This window comes from Muscardinus avellanarius, assembly GCF_963383645.1.
Source record: "Muscardinus avellanarius genome assembly, chromosome: 2".
Classification (NCBI taxonomy): Eukaryota; Metazoa; Chordata; class Mammalia; order Rodentia; family Gliridae; genus Muscardinus; species Muscardinus avellanarius.
Window position 1 is genome coordinate 19,964,561 of NC_137787.1, and position 24,132 is coordinate 19,988,692.

The following is a 24,132-nucleotide window of genomic DNA, read 5'->3' on the forward strand; positions in this document are numbered from 1 at the left end:
TCCAGTTTCCCTCTCAGCCTGAGCTCAGCCCAGCTGGCTTTGGTAGGTGTCTGAGGCTCAGTAGTACGGGGCTCCCCGGGGCAGGGAGGAGGAGAGGCAACTCATCCGTGATGTTGAACAGAAAGAATGGGCAGCAGGGTCAGAGGTCAAAGAAAGCCATTCCAGCAGCAGCATGCCCGGTGCTCCCCTCTCATGCCAGTCCCAGCCATACACACCGGCCACACATGCACCTGAAGGTGGCCTTCCCTTCCAAGCTCTGCCAGCCGGCCCATGCTCATCAGCCTTCCAGGGCTATGCCCTGCTTCCTCCGCCAGCTGCCCCTGGCTTGTTTTTTGGACCCCAGGCTGTCCATGGGAAAAACAAAACAAAACAAAAAATAAAACTCTCCCAGATACTGCAAGGCCTTGACCTGCCCTCTCCAACCTTGGAGCTAGCAAGAGGTGTCAGGGAAACTAAGGCTTGCGTCATTTCCCCTTCATCCACATTCTAACCACCCAGGCAGGGGCATATCAAAACACAAGATCTCTCTGTCCATAGCCAGTGACAAGCTGGCCAGGGCTTGAACTACATATCCCAAGAAGCACAGCTCCATAACCACACACCACTTCCCCCAGCGCACCCTATCAGAAAGGAGGCCAGGTGTGTTGCATTCTGGGACTTGTAGTCCCCAGGACACAAACACTACCACTAAGGGAAGAGAGTTCATAGGCTAAGACTACTACCACCCCCCACCCACCACCCAGGCCCCGGCTCTACACTTAGCGTGGGTGAGGGAGAGGAATAGAGTGTCTCCTCCCCAAACACAGGGGAGGGCGCTGTCCTGTTGGAACTGTGCAGCAACTCTGGATCCCGGGCATCCAGCTCAGAACACATCTGGAGAGAGAGCGGGGGCGGGTGACAGGAGAGAGGGTCAGCAGCAAGCCGTGAGGGATGAAGCCGCTCATGCACACCTGGGCTGGTTGTGTGGCCTCTCCCTGAGCCCTGATGCATGGTGGGAAAGGAGGACGGGATACAGTCCCCACCTAGGCCTCCCCAGGGTCGCCCTGGCCCTATCCCACCTCTCCAGGGTTAGCCAGCCTCACCTCTGCCTGGTCCCAAGGCCGGGGCAGGCTGAGGCAGCAAGAGGAAGGGAGGAGTGGACTCCGGTTCCGAATCTGGACGTCTGAGAGGCTCCCGCCCCACCCAGCTAGCCTCCCCAGAAGACCACAGGGCCCTACTGGCCCCAGCGTCTTCCTGGGCACACTGAGGCCTCTCAGGGAAGGAAGGAGAAGGGAGTCCTAGCCAGACGGCAGTGAAAGCAAGCGGTGTGGCCAGCAGGGAGTTGCAGAGAGCAGAATGGGAGAGAGGAGAGCAGCACCAGAAGGCAAGCACAGACACGATCAGAGCTCAACAGTGCACAGGAACCGGGACGCTTGCAGCTGGACAAGGAGAGCGGAGACTCCACTTGGCCTGCACTGCTCCCCAGGGAAGCTGCCAGCTTGGGCTCAGAGAACCCCAGGCCAATCCTCCTTCCTTGATCCCATCAATAACACAGGTGGCAGAGAACCTGGGCACAAAAGGCCCAACCCAAACTACTAGTGCCCCTCAGGAACTCCCCATCCAACAAGGGACCTGGCGCCCTGGCCCTGGGCTGAGGACAACAAACCCCGAGTCCATGCTGGGGTGCAGCAGGCCCAGAAGGGAAACTTGTAGGGAGACTCAAGATTTGGAGACAGGCTCCTTTAAGTCAGGCCACGCCCGCTCAGCTCTCCAGAGTCAAGACCCAAATAAGGCAGGGCTGGGCCTGTGTTCAGAGGATGAGGCAGCGAGAGGCCTTCTCCTCTGGGGATGGGCTAGGTTTGGCCGGCTCACCCCTTGCACCCGCACCCTCGTGGGTACCCCCCATGCCCGGCTCTGGGTGCTGGGCCTTGGGCCGCCCCTGCGGTCGCTGCTGCACCTCCCGCCCACCTGCCGGTTTCTGCCCAGCTGCTTCCATCTCTGACAGGCTGTAGGCCATAGCAAGCTGCAGGTCCTCATCGTCCTCAGAGAGGTCACTGTCAGAGGGGCGTGAGACAGAGGTCGGCAGGACCTGCGTGCCCCCCAGCCTGGAGGTGACTGACGGCTGCTGCTCGCGACGGCTCAGCTCCAAGCCCAGGGCCAGGTCATCCGGGACACCTGCAAGAGTTGTGACCGCGTTATGAGGCCCCAACCCAAGCCGGGGTCACACGGTGATGACCCTCACGGCTTGCAGCCTCACTTTGGAACTGGCAGGCATGCATTAGGCCCCTGAGGTCATGGTGCTTAAAGACGGGGGACTATTTAGCTCTATCTCCTTGGGCAAGTGACTCGGCCTCCTTTCCCTCACCTATGAAAAGGAATAGTGATCATGTCTACATACACAGATCATTCCAATCATTAAATAAGACAACTGGGTAAAGTACTCGGCACACAGTGCTCCTGGTGTCCGCAGGCAGCAGTGTTAGCAAAGGTGGAATCTGGGGGTTGTGGTATAATGAAAAGCATTCTGCCCAGAACTCCTGTATCCTGAGTTTGGATCCTGGCTTACTGTAGGCCTTGCTTAATGGGGTCGGAAACAGTTTGAGCCAGGAGCTACCCAGAAGTCAGATCATTTATTTCACTCTCCTCAAATAAAAACTAGGCAAATCCCATCTGCCCTGTGAATGCTGTGTGTGTGTGTGTGTGTGTGTGTGTGTGTGTGTGTGTGTGTGTTACAATAAATTAAATTCATGGGCACTGTACTTCTGAGCTACACCCCCAGCCCTATTTTTTATTCTTTGTTTTGAAACAGGGTCTCACTCTGTTGCCAAGGGCCTCACTAAGTAGCTGAGGTTTACCACAAACCTGCGATCCTCCTGTCTCAGCCCCCCAAGTACTGATATTACAAGCAGGTGCCACCATGCCCAGTAGAGAGGGGCCATTCAGGGAGGAGGCTTCAGGGGTTGAGGCTGGGGCTTTCTGCCGGGGAATGGCGGGTAGAGCCGTCCTCACCATTGATGGAGACTGACTTCAGCTGCCCGTCCTCCTCCACTTCTACCCGCTCCTGCCCATTCTCCATGATTCTGTGAGAGAGCACAATGCAGTCAGTGAGCAGACCAGAGCAGCCTCTGGTCACCGCGGCAGGCAGGGTAAACTTCCTACCTGTGCACGGCTCCCACCCCACCCCTCACCCAGGCCCTCCACCGGGTGGCCCTAGACGTCGCCCTCACCTGCGTGTCGTGATGCGGCGGCCTTGGACAAAAGTGGTGGATGTAGAAACAGAGCGAAAAGCACCAGCCCCAGGGCTGAAGGAGAAAGACGAGGAGGAGAAATCTGGCATTGGGACAGAGGCGGGAGAGGCCGTTAGGAGGAGGCTGGGCGCTGCCTACAGCAGCCGAAGGCTGAGAACCCTGGGCCTCCCGCAGAGCTGCCCTGAGCTTTCTCCACAGCAGTAGAAAAGTGAAATGAACACACCAGGGGGTCCAGCAGTCAGAGCTTTCAAAAAAGGGGAAGGGACAGCGCTTACCAGAGTGTCCAGGGAAGGAGGAGGAGAAGGTAAAGAAAGGACCCGAGTGTCGGGAACCCCGATTCTGAAGCTCTGAGAAGGGGCCCAAGTCATCTGCAACAAGTAAGCACATCAGTAGTCATCGGTGAGGTTCCCCCCAAATCTGTGGACCTTGCTTTCAAATCTAGACATAAGCCGGGTGTGGTGGCACATGCCTATAATACCAGTACTTAGGAGGCTGAGACAGGAGGATTGCAGACTCAAGCTGGTCATGTTGGCCCACACCTGTGATCCCAGCACTTAGGAGGTTGAGAAAAGAGGATTGAAGGTTTGAGGACAGCCTTAGCAAGTAGTGAGACGCTCATTAACCTAGTGAGACCCTGTTTCAAAATAAAAAAGCTGCCGGGCATGGTGGCGCACGCTTGTAATCCCTGCGCTTGGGAGGCTGAGACAGGAGGATTGCACAGGTTTGAAGCCAGACTCAGCTACTAGGTGAGGCTCTCAGCAACTTAGTGTGACCCTGTTTCCAAAAATATAAAATAGGTCTGGGAGTATAGCCTGGAGGTAGAAAGCCTCTGGGTTCCACCCCCAGTACCACAAAAAATAATAATAAAATCAAATTAAAAACCTTGAAGGTAGAATGCCCCTGGGTTCAATTCCCAGTACCCCCCACACACACATACACAAAGAGGACCTGCCTCAGCTTCCATACTGTAGCAACTCTTAGCAACCTAGCAAAAATATGCCAGGCATGGTGGCACACACTTGAAATCCCAGTACTTGGGATGCTGAGACAGGATTGCAGGTTCAAGGACAGTCTCAACTACTTAGTGAAGCCCTATGCAACTTAGTGAGACCCTGTTTCAAATAAAGAATATAAAATAGGGCTGGGGGTGTAGCTCAGAGGTAGAAAGCCCCTGGGTTTAATCCCCAGTGCTGAAAAGAGAGAGAGAGAGACAGACAGACAGAGACAGAGAGAGACAGAGCGAGAACAGGGCTTGAGGTGTAGCTCAAAGTCAGAACAATCCTGGGTTTAGCCCCTAGTATTCCCCCAATGCTCTGGTGGTGCCTCGCATGGTGGTGCATGCCTGTAATTCCAAAATTTGGGAGGCTGAGACAAAAGCTTCAGCAACTTATCAAGACCATTAGCGAGCCAGGCGTGGTGGCGCACGCTGGTAATCCCAGCATTTGGGAGGCTGAGACAGGAGGATCACAGGTTCAAAGCCAGCCTCAGCTACTTAGTGAGGCTCTCAGCAACTTAGTGAGACCCTGTTTCCACATAAAGTATAGAATAGGTCTGGGAATATAGCCCAGAGGTAGAAAAGACCCTGGGTTCCACTCTCAGTACAAAAAAAAAAAAAAAGACCATCAGCAATTTAGTGAGACCCCATTTCAAAATAAAAAAATAAAATGGGTGTAGCTCAGGATTAGAATGCCCTTTGGTTCGATTCCCAGTACCACCAAAAAGAGTCTAGAAATATAAGCTGCTAAGCAATTAGTTGACTAGGCACACTTCTGACTTTTTCTCCTGTATTTGGTTATGCTGCTGCTGCTTCGTTGTTGTTGTTGTTGTTGTTGTTGTTGTTGTTGTTCCTCCTCCTTTATTTTTTTTTTCCAGTACTGGGGTTGGAAGCCGGGGGCATTCTACCTCTGAGCTACACCCCCAGCCCTATTTTTTATTCTTCATTTTGAAACAGTCTCACTGAGTTGCAAAGGGCTTCACTAAGTAGCAGAGGCTGGCTGCAAACCTGCGAGCCCTCCCTTCTCAGCCTCTCAAGTACTGGAATTACAAGCATGCACCACCATGCTCAGCTTGGGTTAGGCTTCTTAATAAGTTAAGTTGCTTCTTAATGTAGCATATGAAAACACTCACTAGTTAAATTCTGTTCACAACAAGGAACAAAGGAAATTAGAAAAGGGGGAAAGACAGGAGGGAGGAAGGGCCGATGGTTCCCTCCACAGAGGCAGATAAGGATGGTTTGATGGCAGGCAGCGTCCTAGGCTGCCCTCTACTACGTCACCCTAACCATGGCACTTGTGCCTCAGTTTGTCCATCTGTACATGAGAATTAGAATTACTCACCTCTATGGGTGCACAGGAGGATGAGGGGATATAAAATAGTTGACACATTAATCATTCCGAAAAATGGTATACACTGTCGTGTGTAATGCCACTATTACTGTCACAGGACGCTTCTGAGTCTTGTTCTCACAGCTGCTATTGTGGCGGTCTAACAATGTATTATTGTTGTCATTTAATAAGGCCAGTCTGTAAAGTGCCACTGGCGGGCCACGTGGGTTCTGGCATGTGTGAGGTTCTGTCCCAGTTCTCACTGGACCCACGCCCACTGCACAAAACCCTGCTGCCCTCTCAGCCTCCCACCCCAGGGCCTCCCAGCTGCTGGAGGCCAGGCCTGAAGGGGGAAGTTGTACCACTCTGAGCCTCAGGGATCCCACTCACCAAAGAGCTCTGCGAAAGGGTCTCCACTCCCGAAGAACTCCCTGAAGACCTCCTCGGGACTGCGGAAGGTGAAGGTGAAGCCAGACCCACCACCACCGCCAGTTTCCGGCCGGGAGGGGCCAGTGCCTGGAGGAGAGGGGAGGCAGCGTGAGGACAAGAGGGAGGGCGTATGTCTCGCCCCAAACCAGGGGGCCCCACCTGGGGAGCCAGGAGCCTCCAGAGCACCCGCCCCGCAGGAGTCTGCCCGCCCTCCTCCCTGACCCACTTCCATCCCTGGGCCCGGCTCCGCCTACCTGCCCCCGTCAGCCCTTCCCGGCCATAGCGGTCATAGATCTCTCGCTTATGCTCTGGAAAAAAAGAGACCCGATCATTTCTCCCTGTCTTTGGTTTGATGGCCCACCTGGCCTGGCCTGGCCACCCCTCAGAGGCTTGCCCAGGACCGATGTATGGGGGGCAGCAGGTGTCCCGGGGACACGGGCCATGTGGGTTTTTGCAGCAGCTCAGCCCTTCACGAAGCTGGCTCCCTCTCATCTGTAAAATGGACATACTAATACCACCTACTTCCTAGGACTCTTGCACAGGTTAAATGAAATAATCATGTAAGCAGCACAGCGCCTGGTACATAGCCAGTTCCACAAATGTCTGCGGGGGCTGGGGGTGCGGCTCAGTGATCGAGTCAGGGCACAGCCTGCGCACAGCCCTGGGTTCAATCCCCAGCACCGCAACAAAATTAAAAATCAACAGAAGTCAGCTAATTATTATTATGTTATTTTAATCAGGGCTTAGCCTAAATGTCACTACCTCAGAGAGACAGTCTGAGACCACTGCAACAAAACACCTCCATTATTCCCTGCCACATCACTCTGCTACCCTCCTTGGGGATTACTTCACAAGCTATAACCTGCCTCTGGTATTGTCTGTCTTCCCTGACCCCCAGGACCAGGACAGTTCTGCTTGTCCTCTGCTATCTCCCCCGTGCCCAACAAGTGTCTGGAACTATGCGCATTCATGCATTCAATAAATACTTTTTTGTGTGTGTTTTTGTTTTTGCGGTACTGAGGATAGAACCCAGGGGCACTATACTCCCTGCCCTATTTTTTATTCTTTATTTTGAAACAGGGTCTCACTGAGTTGCAAAGAACCTAAGTAGCTAAGGCTGTCCTCGAACCATGATCCTCCTGTCTCAGCCTCCCAAATGCTGGGATTACAAGCATGCGCCACCACGCCTGGCAAATAAGTACTTTTTGAATGAATAAATGACCTGGGTGGGGCTGGGGGGTGTATCTTAAAGATAGAGCATTTGCTTAGCATGTGCAAGGCCCTGAGTTCCATCCTTAGTAACACACACACACACACACACACACACACACACACACACACACTGGGAGGGAGAGACAAACAGATCTAGACTCATATTCCAGCTCTGTGTGACCCTGATCAAGTTATTTCACCTCTCCCAGCCTCAGTTTCCTTGCCTATACGGCGGGGGTGGGGGTAATAAAACACTGCTTGGCAGGATGGATGAGAGGACCCAGGAGGTCACGGAGGCCGGGCCTGGCACAGAGTATTTAGTACACACCAGCTCCCTTCCCTGCCCAGAGCCCTTGTGCTCTCCAGACTCCGAGGGACAGAGAGCTTTCCCCGTGGAAGAGGGCACTTAAACGCCAGGCTGGGAAGAAGTCTGGTGACGGGTGGCGGAAGCATGGCTTTGGGACAGAGTGGGATGGACGTGAAGGGGGCAGGGGATGTGCCGGCCTGCCTGGCCCCCAGCCTTACTGTCAGACAGCACTTCATAGGCCTCAGCCACCTCCTTAAATTTCCTTTCGGCAAACTCTTTATTATCTGGGTTCTTGTCTGGGTGCCACTGTAGAGCTTTCCGGCGATACCTGTAGGATGTGGATGCAGAAAGAGGGTGAGGGGACCAATGCAGGTGCCCCCAACAGGGAACTGAGCCGCTCACTCGGCACGCTTGGCCCACCACTGAGCTTTCCTGCTTGGGTCGCAGCCCACTCCCGCAGCTCGGCTCCCAGGTTTTCACAAAGTTCTCTCTCCCTCCTGTGCCAGGGCTACGACTCCATGTAGGAGCAAATGATAATGTCAGGGTGGAGGCTGCCCCCACCCTGGCGCCTCCCTGGGGCTCGCTGGAGCAGGCCACCTGTGGCCAAAAGGTACAGGGACACTAGCCCACCTGGCAGAGCCTGGGCATGTTTGCATTGCTACTGAGAAAGCCCATGTCTTGGGGCTGGGGGTCAGAGGAGGGGTGGAGAGGAGGAGGGCTGGGGAACGACCCACAGTATGGCTCCCAGCACATCTGCTCCCCTCTCTGGACTGGCTTCTGCTACTCCTCCAGGGGTGTCTTTCCTCTCTATGGATGTCACTCGTAAGGGCCCCAGGGCGCTGGGGGGCCAGAGGGCGAGGTTTTCTGATGCACAGAGCAGGCACTTACGCCTTCTTGATGTCATCAGCGGACGCACTTCGCGGCACGTCTAGAATCTCGTAGTAGGATGCCATGGCAACCCGTCAGTCGTTGGGCGCGCCTCTTGGGGCTGCGGGAGAGAAAGTGTCAGGCAGGAAGAACCAGCAGCCCCTCGCTGCGGCCGGAGACCCCCCGGGGACAGGCCCGGAGGTGGAAGCGGAGCCCTCGGGGCCGGGCTTGCAGCCGGTGACTAGGCTCCTTCCGCAGCCTTATCTGCCCCGCAGGCCGGTGCCCAGCGCTATCTCGGGGTGCAGGCCCGGGGTGCCCTAGCTGAGCCTCTGACTCCAGCAGCCCGACACAGGCCCGAGCCCGGCCGGGTGGGGGCCGCACCTCCCGCCGGGGCCCCGCCCCTGCCCCCCGCTGGGCACTGTCTGGCAGCCGCAGCCGGCTCGGCGTAGGACGCACCCGGCCCGCCAGCGCGCAGCAGCGTCAGCTGCTCGGAAACTACGAGAGGCCGGGAGAGGCCGGCACGCCGGGGGCGGGGAGGGGGGGGGGCGCCGCAGGGGCTGCTGGGAGATGGGCGGGGCGGGCTATTTTGGGCTGTCACCCGGCGACGTCACCCTCAGGTGCGCCTGGGAAGCTGAGGCCGGATCTATCGGTCGAGGCCTGGCGCACCCGAGCAGACAGGCGGAGGCAGCCATCAAGAGAGGGGCCCGCCCCCGGCGCCTCCGTCCCTCTGCTGTAAACTGTCGGTGCACCATGGATGCTCTCTGCAGGCCCTTGTCGTCCCAAGGACTCACCCTCTGGACCTCAGCCCTCCCCTTCTTCAGATCCCTGCGCCAGCCCGGGGGCCTCCAAAGGGCTGCCCTAGCTTCTCTGAGTAGGTCACACCTGCCTCTAGAGCATCTCGTGACATCTTCCTGCTTGTCGGAATCACAGAGCAGCATTTATTGGTTTGCTTATTATCGGTCACCTCCCCCACTAGAAAGTTCTGTGGAGCTGTGGGATTGTGTCCTTTTCCCCCCACTAGTATATAGGGCAGTCGTCAGTGTTCAAAATTAATTTGTTAGATTATTAAATATGGACCAAATGCAGACCTCTTGGTAACAGTTTTGACCCATATGGGAGAGATGAGGTTAAAGAGGACAGTAAAATTCCCAGGATTTTCTTCCCAAACTCATCCTGAGTTAGCCTTTTCCACTGCAAAATGATTTCTGGGTTCAGGCATCTCTTTCAGAATGGCTGTTGCTTGGTACCATCCAGCCAATGCACAAGCATTAATTGAGCACCTTCTGCATACCTACGTACTAGATGCTGCTAGGGTGTATAAAAGGACACGCACCCGCAATCCTAGTACTTAGGAGCCTAAGACAGGAGGATCGCAGGTTCGGAGACAGCCTCAGCAATTTAGTGAGACTGTCAGCAACAGGGAGACCGTTTCCAAATTAAAAAAATAATAAAATAGGGCTGGGGGTGTAGCTCAGAGGTAGATTGCTCCTGGGCTCAATTCCCAGCATCACACACACACACACACACACACACACACACACACACACACACTGGAAGCCCATGCAGCCAGTACTTGGGAGACTGAGACAGGAAGATCTGTCTTTTTTTCTCACAAATATAGCTGATGCCTAGGTTTGAGACCAGCCTCAACAACCTAGCGAGACTCTCAACAACTTAGCAAGACCCTGTTCCAAAATAAATAATAAAATAGGGCTGGGAGTGTAGCTCAGAGCTAGAATGTTCCTGGTTACCACAAATCCCCGGTATCACAAAATGAAGAAATAGGGCTGGGTGTGTAGTTTGAGGTAGACTGCCCCTGAGTTCAATCTCCAGTATCGAGGAGAAGGAGGAGGAGGAGAGAAGGAGGAAGAGGGGAGGAGGAGGAGGAGGAGGAGGAGGAGGAGGAGGAGGAGGAGGAGAGGAGGAGGAGGAGGAGAAGAGGAGGAAGAGGGGGGGAGGAGGAGGAGGAAGGGAGGAGGAGGAGGAGGAGAGAAGGAGGAGGAGAGAAGGAGAGGAGGAGGAGGAGGAGAGAAGGAGGAAGAGGGGAGGAGGAGGAGGAGGAGGAGGAGGAGGAGAGAAGGAAGAAGAGGAGAGGAGGAGGAGGAGAGGAGGAGGAGCAGGAGGAGGAGGAGGAGGAAGGGAGGAGGAGGAGGAGGAGGATAATTTGACCCAATCCTTGTCCTCAGAGATCTTGAAATTGACGAGAAAGCTGTAGCCTGTCAATATAGCCCATTGGGAAACCCCAGAGCTTTGGGAAAACACCTGGGTTATAACCTGGCACTGCTGCATGACTTGAGGGAGCCCCTCAGGGCTGTTTTTCCCCCTCCCTAAATAATAGGTAATGCCTCAGCTGGCACTGCCTCAGCTGGCACAAAGAGAAACAGTTACATGACCCTAGGAAAGTGTTTCAGGACAGGTGACCCAGGAACACTTCATCAAAGAGACAGCCTTGAGCCAGACATGAGAGAAGAAGGCAGCGTGTATTTGTCCAGTTTCCCTGGCTGCCTACGGTCTGAACTTCTGCCTGCATTTGGGAATTCCCATCTACATTTGGTGAATTTCCATTACGTGCGCCCCAATGGGAGGCAAACCATCTGCCACAAAGCGCCGACGCTTGCTCGTGCAGATTTCCCAGCTCCGAGGGTGCAGGCAAAAGACATAAACTCTGCCAATCAGATGCTGCAACTGGGGCTTGGGATCTGGAACAGGCCACTGAGAGGCAGGTGTGGATGGTTGAGGATTCATTTCAGCATGGCGGTGGCTGCTATGGGGCCTGCAGCGGCCTCTAGTGCCTGGAAAGGGAAATGTCAGCCTCAATACCTGCTGAGAGGGAGGGTCACTGCAGAGGGTGGAGGGGACGAGGAGCTTCTGCACAGGCTGCCCTGTGCCCTGACCGTGTCTGTGGTGGTACCTGCCTGTTTTCTGAGCCCTGTTTTCTGGCTCTTGCATTGATTCTGTGTGCTACTATCTATCTTGCTTGTTGGGGGGTGTTGTTTTCTTATTGCTGTTGTTTTTATGATTTGCCAGTTTGTTTCTGCTCTTTACAATAAGAGTCTTGACTGACCCAAAGACTGAGGGTTTAGATTTTGTGTAAGTGAAAAGGGTAGGTTAGGTCACTCAAAACTCTTGACAGTTTCTCTTCCTTTTTCCTCTTCTTTCAATTCAACAAACATTTATTTAGCACCTCCTATATATGTGGCACAATATTAAGAATAGAAATACAAAAGGCTCTAAGTTCCCGTTCCTATGCTCAAGGAGATGAAAACCTAGTTTTGACATAATCGGCAATGGAAGGAAATTATATGGAAAACATCTAGCAGACAAAGTGTTGTTTTCCTTTGCTCATAAAGACATCCAGTAAATTAATAAGAAAAGACAAACAATGAAAATGTTTTCAGTGCCAGAAATGGAACACAGGACCTCACAAATGCCAGGCAAGTGTTCTACCACGAGTGTAGTTTTTGTTGTTGTTGTTGTTGTTGTTGTTGTTGTTGTTGTTGTTTTGCAGAACTGGGGCTTAAACCCAGAGGCATTCTACCTCTAAGCTACACCCCCAGCCCTATTTTTTATTCCTAATTTTGAAGCCAGGTCTCACTAAGTTGTAGGGGGCCTCACTAAGTAGCTGAGGCTGTCCATAAACCTTCAATACTTCTGTCTCAGCCTCCCAAGTACTGGGATTACAAGTGTGCACCACCACGCCCGGCTCCTAGTATAATTTTAAAAACAGGCAAAGAGCACAGACAACTCACAGAAGAGCAAATACTGGCTTCTAAACACCTGAAAAGATGCCCAGTTTCAATTGTAAACAGGAGAATTATAGACAAAAATTGCAACTATTTCACTTATTAAGTGATTGATAAGGGTCAAAATGCTAAATGCCACTGATGAGCAAGGCCATGGGCATAGGAATGCTCATGACGGTGGTGGGAGGGCAGCTGATGGCAGCTAACTTGGTATAATTTCCAAAGAGAGAAATATGGGATCCAACGAAATTAAATGTGTAGCCGGGTATGGTGGCGCACGCTTGTAATCCCAGCATTCGGGAGGCTGAGACCAGAGGATCACGGTTTGAGGACAGCCTCAGCTACTTAGTGAGGCCCTCTGCAACTTAGTGAGACCCTGTTTCTAGTTAAAGAATAAAATATAGGGCAGGGGGTATAGCTCAGAGGTCAAGTGCCCTGGACTCCATCCCCAGACCCTCAAAAAATAAATAAACAAACAAACAAATAAATAAATGTGTGTAACCTTTGACCCAGACATTCTAAGGACAAATGGAGAAATAGGTTATTTTTAGAAGCATAAGATTAGAAATAACCTAAACTATTAGTAGCAGGCTAATATAAACAATGGTTGATGAAATATTGTCAGAGAGAGAGAGAGAGAGATTTTGCTATATGTACTGATATAAACAATCTTCCAGATCAGTAAGTGAAACAACAAGGTAGAGAACACAGTGAACAGGAAACACGTATGCACACACCTAGACATATGCAGATCTCCCTAAGAGGAAACACTGGCCGGCAAAAGTAACAAGATGAAGGAGGTTTGCTTTTGTTAATTACAAGTTGCTTCGGTACCTTTTGAATCCTGAAGCACGGGCACGTAATAACTGTCCAAATGCATATAAACAACGTAAGAGCCTAGCTGGGGAACTAGGACATCAGCAAGGAGCCATGCGCTGCCATACAAGGCCACCTGCGCCAAGCACCAAATGAATAATGGTGAGGCATTATTAGGGGCCGGGAGATCAGAGAAGGGAGAGTCTCTCCTGACCTGACGGGTTCTGGAAGACTGTGGCCTGAGCTGGAAGGAGCTGCCGCCTTGAGGGGAGCAGGAGAGGTGGCCAGCGGGAGGGCACAGTGAGAACACAGCTGTGGAGGCCAGCGTGCTCTGACACAGAAGAGGCCAGAGGTGAATCTGTTGGGTGGGATCCAGGGCTGGGAAGCTGTGTCTCGTGCCCGCCTGCAGGAAGTAATTGTACCCTGGCTTTAGAAGCGTCAGGGATGAAAGCACTCCCTTGAACTGCGGGAGTCCCCAGGAGCCAGGCTGGGTGGCGCTCCCAGCTGCCCCAGGAGGTCTGGGTTGCCACCTCCCTAGACCCACACCTTATCCAACCCAGGCTTGCCAGTGCCTGCCAGCAGAAAGAGCTGGGACATCTTTTGGGTTCTGGGAAGAGACAGCCTTGTAGAGCACCCAGTGCGGGCCGGCTGTACAGCAGACAGAAGAGGAGACTGGCTGCCTCTCTGGATGCCCAGCCATCCTGGCAGGTGATGTTCCCACCTCTCTCGCAGCCCTCCTGGCCTCTCCTGAGCTCCACCTCCTCTGAGATGTCAGGGGACACTTTCTAAAGGGTGCCAAGACCTATCCCAAAAGAAGTCTCTACCTCAATTTAGGCCTCAAAACTGGCCCCCGGCTCCCGGTCTTGATGCCCTCCATCCCAGAACCCGAACAGGGGAGCATCAGACATCACCCCGCCCTGCCCCAGAGATGCCTGAGTCACTGTCTGGGCACTGGGCACCTGGCAGGCCAGAAGAGGCTGTGCCTAGGAGGCCTGAAGCCACCGTGGGCGGGGAAAGGGCACGGGAGGCGAGGGCAGCAGCACAAGCTTTCGTCAGGCTGAGCTGGGTGTGAGCTCTGCTCTCTCCATGTGCCAGCTGGGGAAGCTTGGCCAAGCCACATCACTTCTTGAGCTTCAGACTCCATATCTATAAAACTGTCACTCATGTAACAAGTTCCTTCAACAAATATGGGGTGTCTGATGCATCAGGCGACATATGGGGTGCTGAGAATAGAAGAATGAGGAATAAGGCCTGACCCCTCGGAGCTTCCATTACTTGGTTTAGTCCTTACTTCAGGACCTAAACCAAATAATGTGGACACAGGGCCTGCATAGGTGTCCAGTACTTGAGAGCATCTACTATGGCTTGGTATTTGAAGGGCTCCCAAAGTAACTCCTCTTTTCTTCCCAAGTTTGAAACCAGGTGAAGCCTGTACAAGTGGTGCACACCTGGAGTCCCAGTACTTGGGAGGCTGAGACAGGAGGATTGTAGGTTCAAGGACAGCCTCAGCAAGGAGTGAAACTCTTATCAACCTAGCAAGACCCTGTTTCAAAAAATAAAAATAAAACAGAGATGGGGAGTAGCTTGGAGGTAGAACACCCTCAGGTTCAACCCCCAGTACCAGAAGAAGAAGGAGGAGGAGGAGGAGGAGGAGGAGGAGGAGGAGGAGGAGAAGAGAAAGACAAATCAGAGAGAGACATAAAAAAGACATAAGAGACAGAGATGAAATATTTTATTTTATTAATATTCTTTGATAGTAGAGATTGAACCTAGGGGCATTCTTTCTCTGAGCTACAACTAGTCATTTTTATTTTTTATTTCAAAACAGGGTCTCACTTAGGTGCTAAGGGTCTCACTAAATTGCTAAGACTGGCCTTAGGCCTGTGATCCTACAGTCTCAGCTTCCCAAATACTGGGATTACAGGTGTGCACTACTACATTGGCCCAGATGGAGATTTTAAAATCAATTCTTTTAAGCCGGGCGTGGTGGCACATACTTGTAATACTAGCGCTTGAGAGGCTGAGACAAGAAGATCACACAGGTTCGAATCCAGCCTCAGCTATTTAATGAGGCTCTGAGCAACTTGGTGAGACCCTGTTTCCAAATAAAATATAAAATAGATCAGGGAATATAGCCTGAAGGTAGAAAAATCCCTGGCTTCCACCCCTAGTACCACAAAAATAAAAAATAAAAGCAATTCTTTTATTGGGAAAAAATGAACTTCTAAATACGCCCTCTGAATTAAATTACCCCCACTCATACCTCACCAAACACACATATACACAAAACTGTAGCCTCTATTCTGAGGGGAGAGCCCATGAAGTTTAAATCATCAAAGAGGCGTTGAGAAGCCGGGCGTGGTGGCGCACACTTGTAATCCCAGCATTCGGGAGGCTGAGACCGGAGGATCGCACAGGTTCAAAGCCAGCCTCAGCTACTTAGTGAGGCCCTCCGCAACTCAGTGAGACCCTGTTTCCAAATAAAGAATAAAATATTGGGCAGGGGGTGTAGCTCAGAGGTCAAATGCCCCTGGCTTCCATCCCCAGACCCGCAAAAAAAAAAAAAAAAAAAAAAAAAGCCTTGCGAATGCGTGCTCTCTCTAGGTAGATAACAGGAAGGTGCTGGCCCAGGAGCCTTGTTTTCTTCTCTACACCCCAACCCTGTTGCTTCTACTCCGTCCTCTGCTCACCAGGAAGTACTTGTTGAGACAAGAGTGAGAAGGACAGGAGGGGAGGAGTCACTCTGAGCAGCGTCCTGCGGGGATTTGCCTGCTTTCTCTGAGACCCTTCTCCCCTGCCCTGCCCTGCTCTGTGTCTCGGGGCATCCTGCCCTTGTCCTGGGCCCTCCTTGCCAGGTGGCTTCTGTCTAGGTTCAGCTGGTGGGAACAACGGCATTTCACCCCCTCTCTCCAAGTCAGGTGGCTTCTCAGCCGGTGACCATCCCCTCCCTGGCTCTGATCCTGCCAGATGCCCTCCCTCCTCAGTCCCTCCTGCTCCCCCTGGGTGACCCTGCTGTGGTCCCAACTCTTGCCTGGTGGCCCAGCTCCAAGGCTGTGGCATCCCCTCTCATCCGACAGAGTCCCTCCAACACCAGCGGTTAGCTTCCTGGTGCTGCTAACTTTGGGAACAGGCACCAAGCCTGGGGAAAGAGAACTATAGGAAGGACCAAGCCGAGGGCGGCACTGAGAACTGAATCTCAGCTTGTTTGGGGTGGAGAAGGTTTGGCCCTAGCACCAATACCTCCGATAATTAAACCATCCCTCAGCACAGAAGGGGCTCCAGGGAGCCCATATGAAAGGACTGGGAGGAGTCATTAGGCTGGAAATGGGGGCCTGAAGCTGTGCTTGCATAACACATAGCATAGGGTTGAGAAGAGGTCTCTGACTTTACGAAAGGTGCCGAGTGTTGATGGAGATTACTGAGGTTATCTCTTCTCCCAGCCACTCCCTCTGTTCCTGCCGCTACACTGCCACGCAGCCCACTCTGGACTCTCTCTACCCCACCTCCTCCCCGGAAGACAAGCTTCCAGACTACAGGGTGGACAGTGCCCGCAGTGTCCAGGTCCTCAGCCTTCCCAGCTCCTGGTACAGCCCCGACCTCACAGTGTGCACCTCCTCTTCCCCCGGGGTTTCCTGTTGACACTGCAGCCCGAGTGTGCAGCCCAGAAGTGCAGGGGACTTGGCACTTTGATGGGGTGGAGGTTTAACCCACAGAGGAACAGAGCCAGTGCACAAGCTCCCCACTCTCCCTGCTCACCTGCCCACCCACCCCAGGATGGCCCGCGATGCCAGTCATCTGGCTGCATTGTCTCTACGGTGAATTCACCCTCCTTCCCTGCTATCCTCCTGGTGGCCCCCTTTCTGCTCCCTGGAATTGCACTGTAATGAAATCTAAAATCTGATCTGCCTCCTGGGGAGCGCAGGCTGACACCAGCCTTCCTTTCTCTCATGGAGGAGAAGCCCTTCCCTGTGGCTTTTCCCAAGAGAAAAGGTCCTTGTGAGACAATAAGGCCACAGCATTTTATTTAGGACAGAGACATAGGATCTCCTAGTATTCATCGCCTTCCTCCTCCTTCCCCTCTCCTTCCACACTACCCATGCCCACCTTCTCGTAATCCTCCTGCTGGGCAGCCATGTCCTCTCAGGCCTCAGAGAACTCTCTCTTCTCCATGCTCTACCCACCTACCAGTGCACAAATGCCTTCTCGGCATACACCAGGGTGAACCTGTGCTTTAGGTGGGCCCAGGCCTCAGCAATGGCAGTTGTGTTGCTCAGCATGCACACGGTACGTTGCACCTTGGCCAGGTCACCCCCCAGCACCACAGTGGGTCGCTGGTAGTTGATCCCAACCTTGAAGCCTGTGGGGCACCAGTCCACAAACTGGATGCTGCGCTTGGTCTTGATGGCAGCAATGGCAGCGTTGACATCCTTGGGCACCACGTCTCCACGATACAGCAGGCAGCAGGCCATGTACTTGCCGTACCGGGGGTCACACTTCACCATCTGGTTGGCGGGCTCGAAGCAGGCATTGGTGATCTCCGCCACCGACAGCTGCTCGTGGTAGGCTTTCTCTGCAGAGATCACGGGAGCATAGGTGGCCAGGGGGAAGTGGATGCGAGGGTAGGGCACCAGGTTGGTCTGGAACTCAGTCAGGTCCACGTTGAGGGCCCCGTCAAAGCGCAGGGAAGCTGTGATGGAGGAGACGATTTGGCTGATGAGGCGATTGAGGTTGGTGTAGGTCGGGCGCTCGATGTCCAGGTTGCGGCGGCAGATGTCATAGATGGCTTCGTTGTCCACCATGAAGGCACAATCGGAGTGCTCCAGGGTGGTGTGGGTGGTCAGGATGGAGTTGTAGGGCTCCACCACAGCTGTGGACACCTGGGGGGCTGGGTAGATGGAGAACTCCAGCTTGGATTTCTTGCCATAGTCAACAGAGAGCCGCTCCATCAGGAGGGAGGTGAAGCCAGAGCCCGTGCCCCCGCCGAAGCTGTGGAACACCAGGAAGCCCTGCAGTCCTGTGCACTGACCAGCACAGGACAGTCCAGTGAAGAGAGGAGAAATGTGGGGTTTGAAGAACAGCTGATGAAGGAAAGACCCATCTGTGCTACCCCAAGACCCCCAAAAGCTTCATGAAATCTCCGAACTTTCCTAAGAGCATAAGAAAGCTGCGAGGGTAGGGCCCACTCTCTCTTCTCCTCATCCCTCTTTCTTCCCACAATCTCCTAAGGTCTTTTACACACATCTCCTTTGAATTTTGTGAGATAGTCATTTTTGTCATAACTTGCCAACTCCACCCAGTTTCATTCCCATGTCCCCCTGACTTAATCTCACAGGTGTGTGGAGGGCTTCTCTACTGAGATCCACGATCCAGGACCATCCTTGGTGGAGCCAGTCAATCACAGAGCATTCTTAAAATCCCTGGTTTTCATGGGGACTTCTATCCACATCCTAGCAGCACAAGATGGTACTCTGGGGATGCTTGTGGACCCCATATCTTGGCCAGGCAGCCCATCACATGTTAGCACTGGGGGTCACTCTCCCTGGCACTGAGCCAGCTACTATAAAGATAAAGAACATACCTAGCACCCAGCATGGGGCTGCCTGCCTATAATCCAGTACTTGGGAGGCTGAGACAGGAGGATGTCAGGTGTAAGGCCAGCCTCAGCAACTTAGTGAGACCCTGTTTCACAATAAAAAAATAAAAATGGCTGTGGTGTAGCTTGGTGGCACAATTCCTAGGAGTTTAATTCCCAGTACCTAAAACAAAACAAAACAACAAAAAAGCTAGTAAGACACCCAGCTTTAGGCTGGAACTATAGGTCATCTCTCCTATTCAGAGTGCAGGGGTCCTCCTCAGTGATCCTAGCCCTCCTCCCCATTTTCCTCCTCATTTAGAAGCCTCTTCCAGGGCCAGGCGTGGTGGCGCACGCTTGTAATCCCCACGCTGGGGAGGCCGAGACAGGAGGATCGCACGGGTTCGAAGCCAGCCTCAGCTACTTAGTGAGGCTCTCAGCAACTTAGCGAGACCCTGTTTCCAAATAAAATATAAAAAGGGTCTGGGAGTATAGCCCGGAGGTAGAAAGCCTCTGGGTTCCACCCCCAATACCACCAAAAAAAAAAAAAAAAAAAGCCTCTCCCAGGTGTCAAAGCTGTCCTTCTGCAGTGTGGTCTCCAGAGCACTTCAGGAAAAGACCCAGATTCCAGATTCCCCTGCCGCAGCCCGCAGCCCTCCCTCACCAGCTTCCAAATCCAGTCCAGCCTCCAGTCAATGAGCTCCTTCCCAGGGGTGCAGTGGCCTTGGGCATGGTCATTGGCAGCACCTTCCTGACCTTCGATGAGCTGCTCTGGGTGGAAGAACCGACAGCAATGTGCATGTCCACACCGCACGGGTACAGATGGACCCCACCTCCCTTGAGTCTGATTCCCAAGCCTCACAATACAGACAAGGAATGGCTCACCAGGCCTCAGCTATCACCACGAACTCCAGAGCTCTGTAGTGGTGGAGTGGGACTTGCTGTATTTAGGGTCAAGGCTATGGCAGGGGATGAGCGCCACTCTCCCATCACGGGGGCCTCATGTCCACAAACACTGCCCAGGGTGCTTTCTAGTCTGCTTCCCTCAAGAAGGTGTTGACGGAGTCTTCCTGTCCCCTGAAGGTCTCGTAACTGGCCATCTGCTCATCTGGTTGTATTCTATGTTCTGAGCAGTATAGCTCCCAGCAGGCCCTGCCTGCTAATCTGCATGCTGGCCTTCCAGGTGGACTGAAACACACTCATGCCTAGTGGGCAAAGGGCAGAGCACAGCCTTAGAAGTGTCTCAGGCTGGTCATGGTTCCTGCTGGCCTTCCTTGAGTGGATGTCTGGCTGAGGGCCCAGGTTTCTGGACTCTGCTCTCCTCGTGCCACCTCCTGGGTTAAGCATTTGCTGGTGGCATCGAGGACCACCAGGCGTTGGCCTGGGCTAGGCCAAAACTCTCGGAGGAAGCAGATGTGGGCAGATCCAAGATGATGCGGGCCTGCTCAGTGATTCAGCCCCTCAGTGAGGAGCATCAGAGGAAGGGATCAGAGTCTGGCGGAGCGCGACAGTCAGCTCACCTCTGCTCAGAGAGAAACGAGGAGCCATTGGTGTGGGAAGCAAGGGGAGACATTGTCACTGAATTTGGAAGCATGGCTCTCTATGGCAGGAGAGGGGAGGGAGTCTGAAAGCTGTGGGTAGCTGGTGTTCATTAGTCTTTATATTTTTGTATATCTAAAATAGTCATAATCTTAATGATGATACATTCTCCTTAAATTTAACATAGCAATGACTTTTTAATTTTCTTTTTCTTTTTTTTTTTCTTTTGTGGTACTGGGGATTGAACCCCGGGGCATTCTACCTCTGGGCCACATACTCAGTCCTCTTTTATTTTGGAACAGGGTCTCACTAAGTTGTTAAAACCAGCCTCAAATCTGGGATCCTACTGTCTCAGCTTCTCAAGTACTGGGATTGCAGGTGTGGCCCACCACAGCCAGCATCACTGATGTTTTAATATAAAATAGGAGCTTTGATTGAGGATTTTTTTTTTGAGGGTCTGGGGATGAAACCCAGGGGCATTTGACCTCCGAGCTACACCCCCTGACCTATTTTTTAATTCTTTATTTTAAAACAGGGCCTCACTGAGTGGCAGAGGGCCTCACTAAGTAGCTGAGGCTGTCCTCGAACCATGATCCTCCTGTCTCAGCCTCCCAAATGCTGGGATGACAAGCGTGCGCCACCACGCCCGGCTTTGGAGCTGCTTCTTCTAGACAGCACACATGGCATCCTCATCTCCCACACGGCAGGCTCGGTTGTGCTATTTAGTTCCCATTTAATAAGCACTAATTAGGTGTCAGGGACAGCATTATGCGCTTCCCACATATTACCTCATTTAATCTTCACAACGATACCCTAGACAGACACTTTTATTACCCTCATTTTACAGATAAAAAAAAACCCTGACCCTCTGGAGGGTTAGGCCACCTGCTCTGGGTTATGAGCAAAAGCAGGTCTGTTCGGAGTAGGAGCAGCCTGTCTCCAACCATGTTCTCCAGCGCCCTTCTACCCTGCCTGGTGGGGAGACTGTTAAAGATATCAAACATCAAACATGTCCCATGCACAGCGCGGCTGTTCTAGATAGATGGAGCACCTCCCTCCCTCCTCCTCTTCCTCCCACTGATCTGTAGCTGAAATAAGGGGCTCAGGGAGAAATCAGAGAGCAGCAGCTTCTAGGAAGAACTTGTACCCACAGTGGAGAAGGAGGATGAGAGCCCATCGGCAGCTCTGTGGCAGAGCCTGGGTTTTGGAGGCTTGGCGAGTATGCACAGTGCCTGTACTTCTTGCTCAAGTTCTACTTATCTAACACTCTCCACCCTTAAATCCAGAGCCCTCCTGAGCCAGGCTCAGATGCGTCCTTGGAAACATCATCCTTTCTTTCTCCCATTCTTGTTCATGCTCCCCCAAACTGGCACACTTGTGGGACCACACGCGTCTCTGGAAGGCCCTCTCTGTCTCCTCCCCTCCCTTGCCCATCTCACAGGTATAGCCCCCAAGGTTCCCCATCACCAGCCCATCACCAGCCACTGGGCCCCCGACCCGTGTGTTTGCCCCAGCCCTGCTCACCATGCTGGCCCACTGGGGTCGTCTGTGTCACTCTGCCACTTGGTAGGGCAGGGGTGGCTCCCCAAGAGACCCAGAGCTACCTGTGGCCGCTTAGACTCTCAGCTGGCTCCCAGGCGGAAGTATGGTTAGAAACACCCCCAGGGGGCTGGCCTGTTGACTTGGTTACAGCTCAGCAGGCAAGATTTGGGCCTGAGGCCCAGACAGGGAGCCAGGTGGGGTGGGCAAAGGGGGAGGCAAGGATGGGAACCCCATACAGGCATCTGGCCCCACCTGATGTCCCTGGCGGGTTACATAATCCCTTTTCCAGCCCAGCTCTCAGAGGTGGGAGAAGATCTAGAAATCAAGCCCCCAGAGCGCCACACTGGAGCTCCAACTGACCCCATTCCTTGGGGTTGGTGAGAGCTGGAAATGGAGTTGGGGTGAACTAAGCAGATGTCTGCAGCCATTAAGGAATAATGAAGACTGGGACAGGAGATGGAGCCCAGGGCATTCTGGGTGGAAACTGAATATCACAGAACAGAGGAAACTAGGACCTTACAGGGAACTCTGTATCTACTATCTACTACCACTTACCTTTGTGTGGCCTCAGTTTTCTCATCTGTAGAAGGGAGAGGTGATATTTTGAGGTTCAAAGAACTTTGTGTGTGTGTGTGTGTGTGTGTGTGTGTGTGTGTGTGTGGTACCAGGGATGGAACCCAGGTGCATTCTACCTTCGAGCTATACTTCCAGCCCTATTTTTTTTTTATTCTTTATTTTGAAACAGGGTCTCACTGAGTTGCAAAGGGCCTCATTAAGTAGTAGCTGAGGCTGGCCGAGAACCGGGATCCTCCTGTCTCAGCCTCTCAAATGCTGGGATTACAAGTGTGTGTCCCAACGCCCGGCTCAAGAACTTTCTTAAGTGCTCAGTCTTGAGTTGCTGCTGTACACCGCAGGCAAGCAAGACAATGAGCATGGGTCCCCAGGCTATTTTTAAATGTCTCCCCCAAGTTAATTAAAGTCATGGTTGCAATAGCCTGGCTTTGTTTCCCCACAGGAGCCTCCCTGTTGCCTTCTTGGACAAAATTCTAAAATCAAAATCAAAATCTCTTAGCCAGGCGTGGGGGCGCACACTTGTAATCCCAGCATTTAGGAGGCTGATACCGGAGGATCGCGGTTCGTGGAGAGCCCCAGCTACTTAGTGAGGCCCTCTGCAACTCAGTGAGACCCGGTTTCAAAATAAAGAAAAAAAATACAGCAGGGGGTGTAGCTCGGAGGTCGAATGCCCCTGGGTTCCATCCCCAGACCCTCAAAAAAGCAAATAAATAAATAAAATAAAAATCTCTAGCATTTATATACTGCTTTTCTTTTCTTTCTTTTTCAGTGGTGGAATTGAGCCCAAGGCCTGGTGCGTGCTAGGCAAGCACAATACCACTTTATAGCTGTTAAGGCAGCTGTGTGGTCTGTTTCCTCTGAGTCCCTCAACAACTTCGTGTGGTATGCTAGGTGGTCCTCCCATCCCCATGATGAAGACAAGGAAATGGAAGTCTCTGGTGTCCTGCCCAGGCCACATGGGGGTTAAGTAGGGGAAAAACTAAGATTCATCCAAGCACCAGGCAGTGTTCACTGTCCCATAGCCCCTCCTGGGTCTTTATCTCCTTCCTCTCCATCTTCAATTCCATGGCCAGCCAGGGTCAACCCTATACCCCTCAACTCTTGCCTCCCTCCAGCTTCCTCATCCTTCTTGGTGAAACCCACACCCCTAGGCCAGGCGTGGTGGTGCACACTTGTGATCCCAGCATTCGCGAGGCTGAGACAGGAGGATCATGATTCGAGGACAGCCTCAGCTACTACTTAGTGAGGCCCTTCACAACTCAGTGAGACCCTGTTTAAAAACAATGAATAAAAAATAGGTTTGGGGATATATAACTCAGAGGTACAATGCCCCTGGGTTCCATCCCCAGTACTGCAAAAATAAAATAAACCACAATCCTGATTCAATCTATTTCTTCACCAACTCTGTGCCTGCATTTGCCCAGTTAAACAGTGGCTTTAGAAAAGCCCATGCCTGTAATGCCAGTACTTGGGAGGCTAAGACAGGAGGATGACAGGTTCAAGGACAGCCTCAGCAAGTAGTGAGACTCTCATCAACCTAGCAAGATCCTGTTTCAAAATAAAAATAAAATAGGGCTAGGGGTGTAGCTCAGAGATAGAATGCCCCTGGGCTCAGCCCCCAATATGAAAAAAAGAAAGAGAAAGAAAGAAAGAAAGAAAGAGAGAGAAAAGAAGGAAGGGAGGGAGGGAAGGAGGAAAAGAAAGAAAGAAAGAAAGAAAGAAAGAAAGAAAGAAAGAAAGAAAGAAAGAAAGAAAGTCCAGGCAGTGTGGCACATGCTTGGAAACCCAGCATTTGGGAGGCTGAGACAGGGGACTTGTGGTTCGAGGATAGCCTCAGATACTTAGAGAGACCCTTTGCAACTCAGTGAGATCCTGTTTCAAAATAAAAAATTCAAAATAAGGGCTGAGTTTTAAGCAAGCATTATTGCCTAATTTTAGAGAATACTGCAGCTGCTTTGTGAAGAATGCATTATAGGGGTTC

At 52.5% G+C, this 24,132-nt stretch overlaps 2 protein-coding genes across 2 annotated transcripts; both read right to left on the reverse strand.

Moving 5' to 3' along the window:
- Positions 1-1,789: 1,789 nt before the first annotated feature.
- Positions 1,790-8,452, reverse strand: DNAJB2 (DnaJ heat shock protein family (Hsp40) member B2; the record flags this gene model as incomplete). Its single annotated transcript, XM_080689576.1, has 8 exons — positions 1,790-2,154; positions 2,989-3,059; positions 3,207-3,309; positions 3,503-3,595; positions 5,942-6,067; positions 6,235-6,288; positions 7,718-7,827; positions 8,388-8,452. 8 exons carry the CDS (start codon positions 8,450-8,452, stop codon positions 1,790-1,792), a joined length of 987 nt encoding a protein of 328 aa, XP_080545702.1.
- Positions 8,453-17,106: 8,654 nt separating this feature from the next.
- Positions 17,107-17,934, reverse strand: LOC308258959 (tubulin alpha-4A chain-like; the record flags this gene model as incomplete). Its single annotated transcript, XM_080689611.1, has 1 exon — positions 17,107-17,934. The coding sequence occupies exon 1, from the start codon at positions 17,869-17,871 to the stop codon at positions 17,107-17,109; it is 765 nt and encodes a 254-aa protein (XP_080545737.1). The 5' UTR covers positions 17,872-17,934.
- Positions 17,935-24,132: the final 6,198 nt, after the last annotated feature.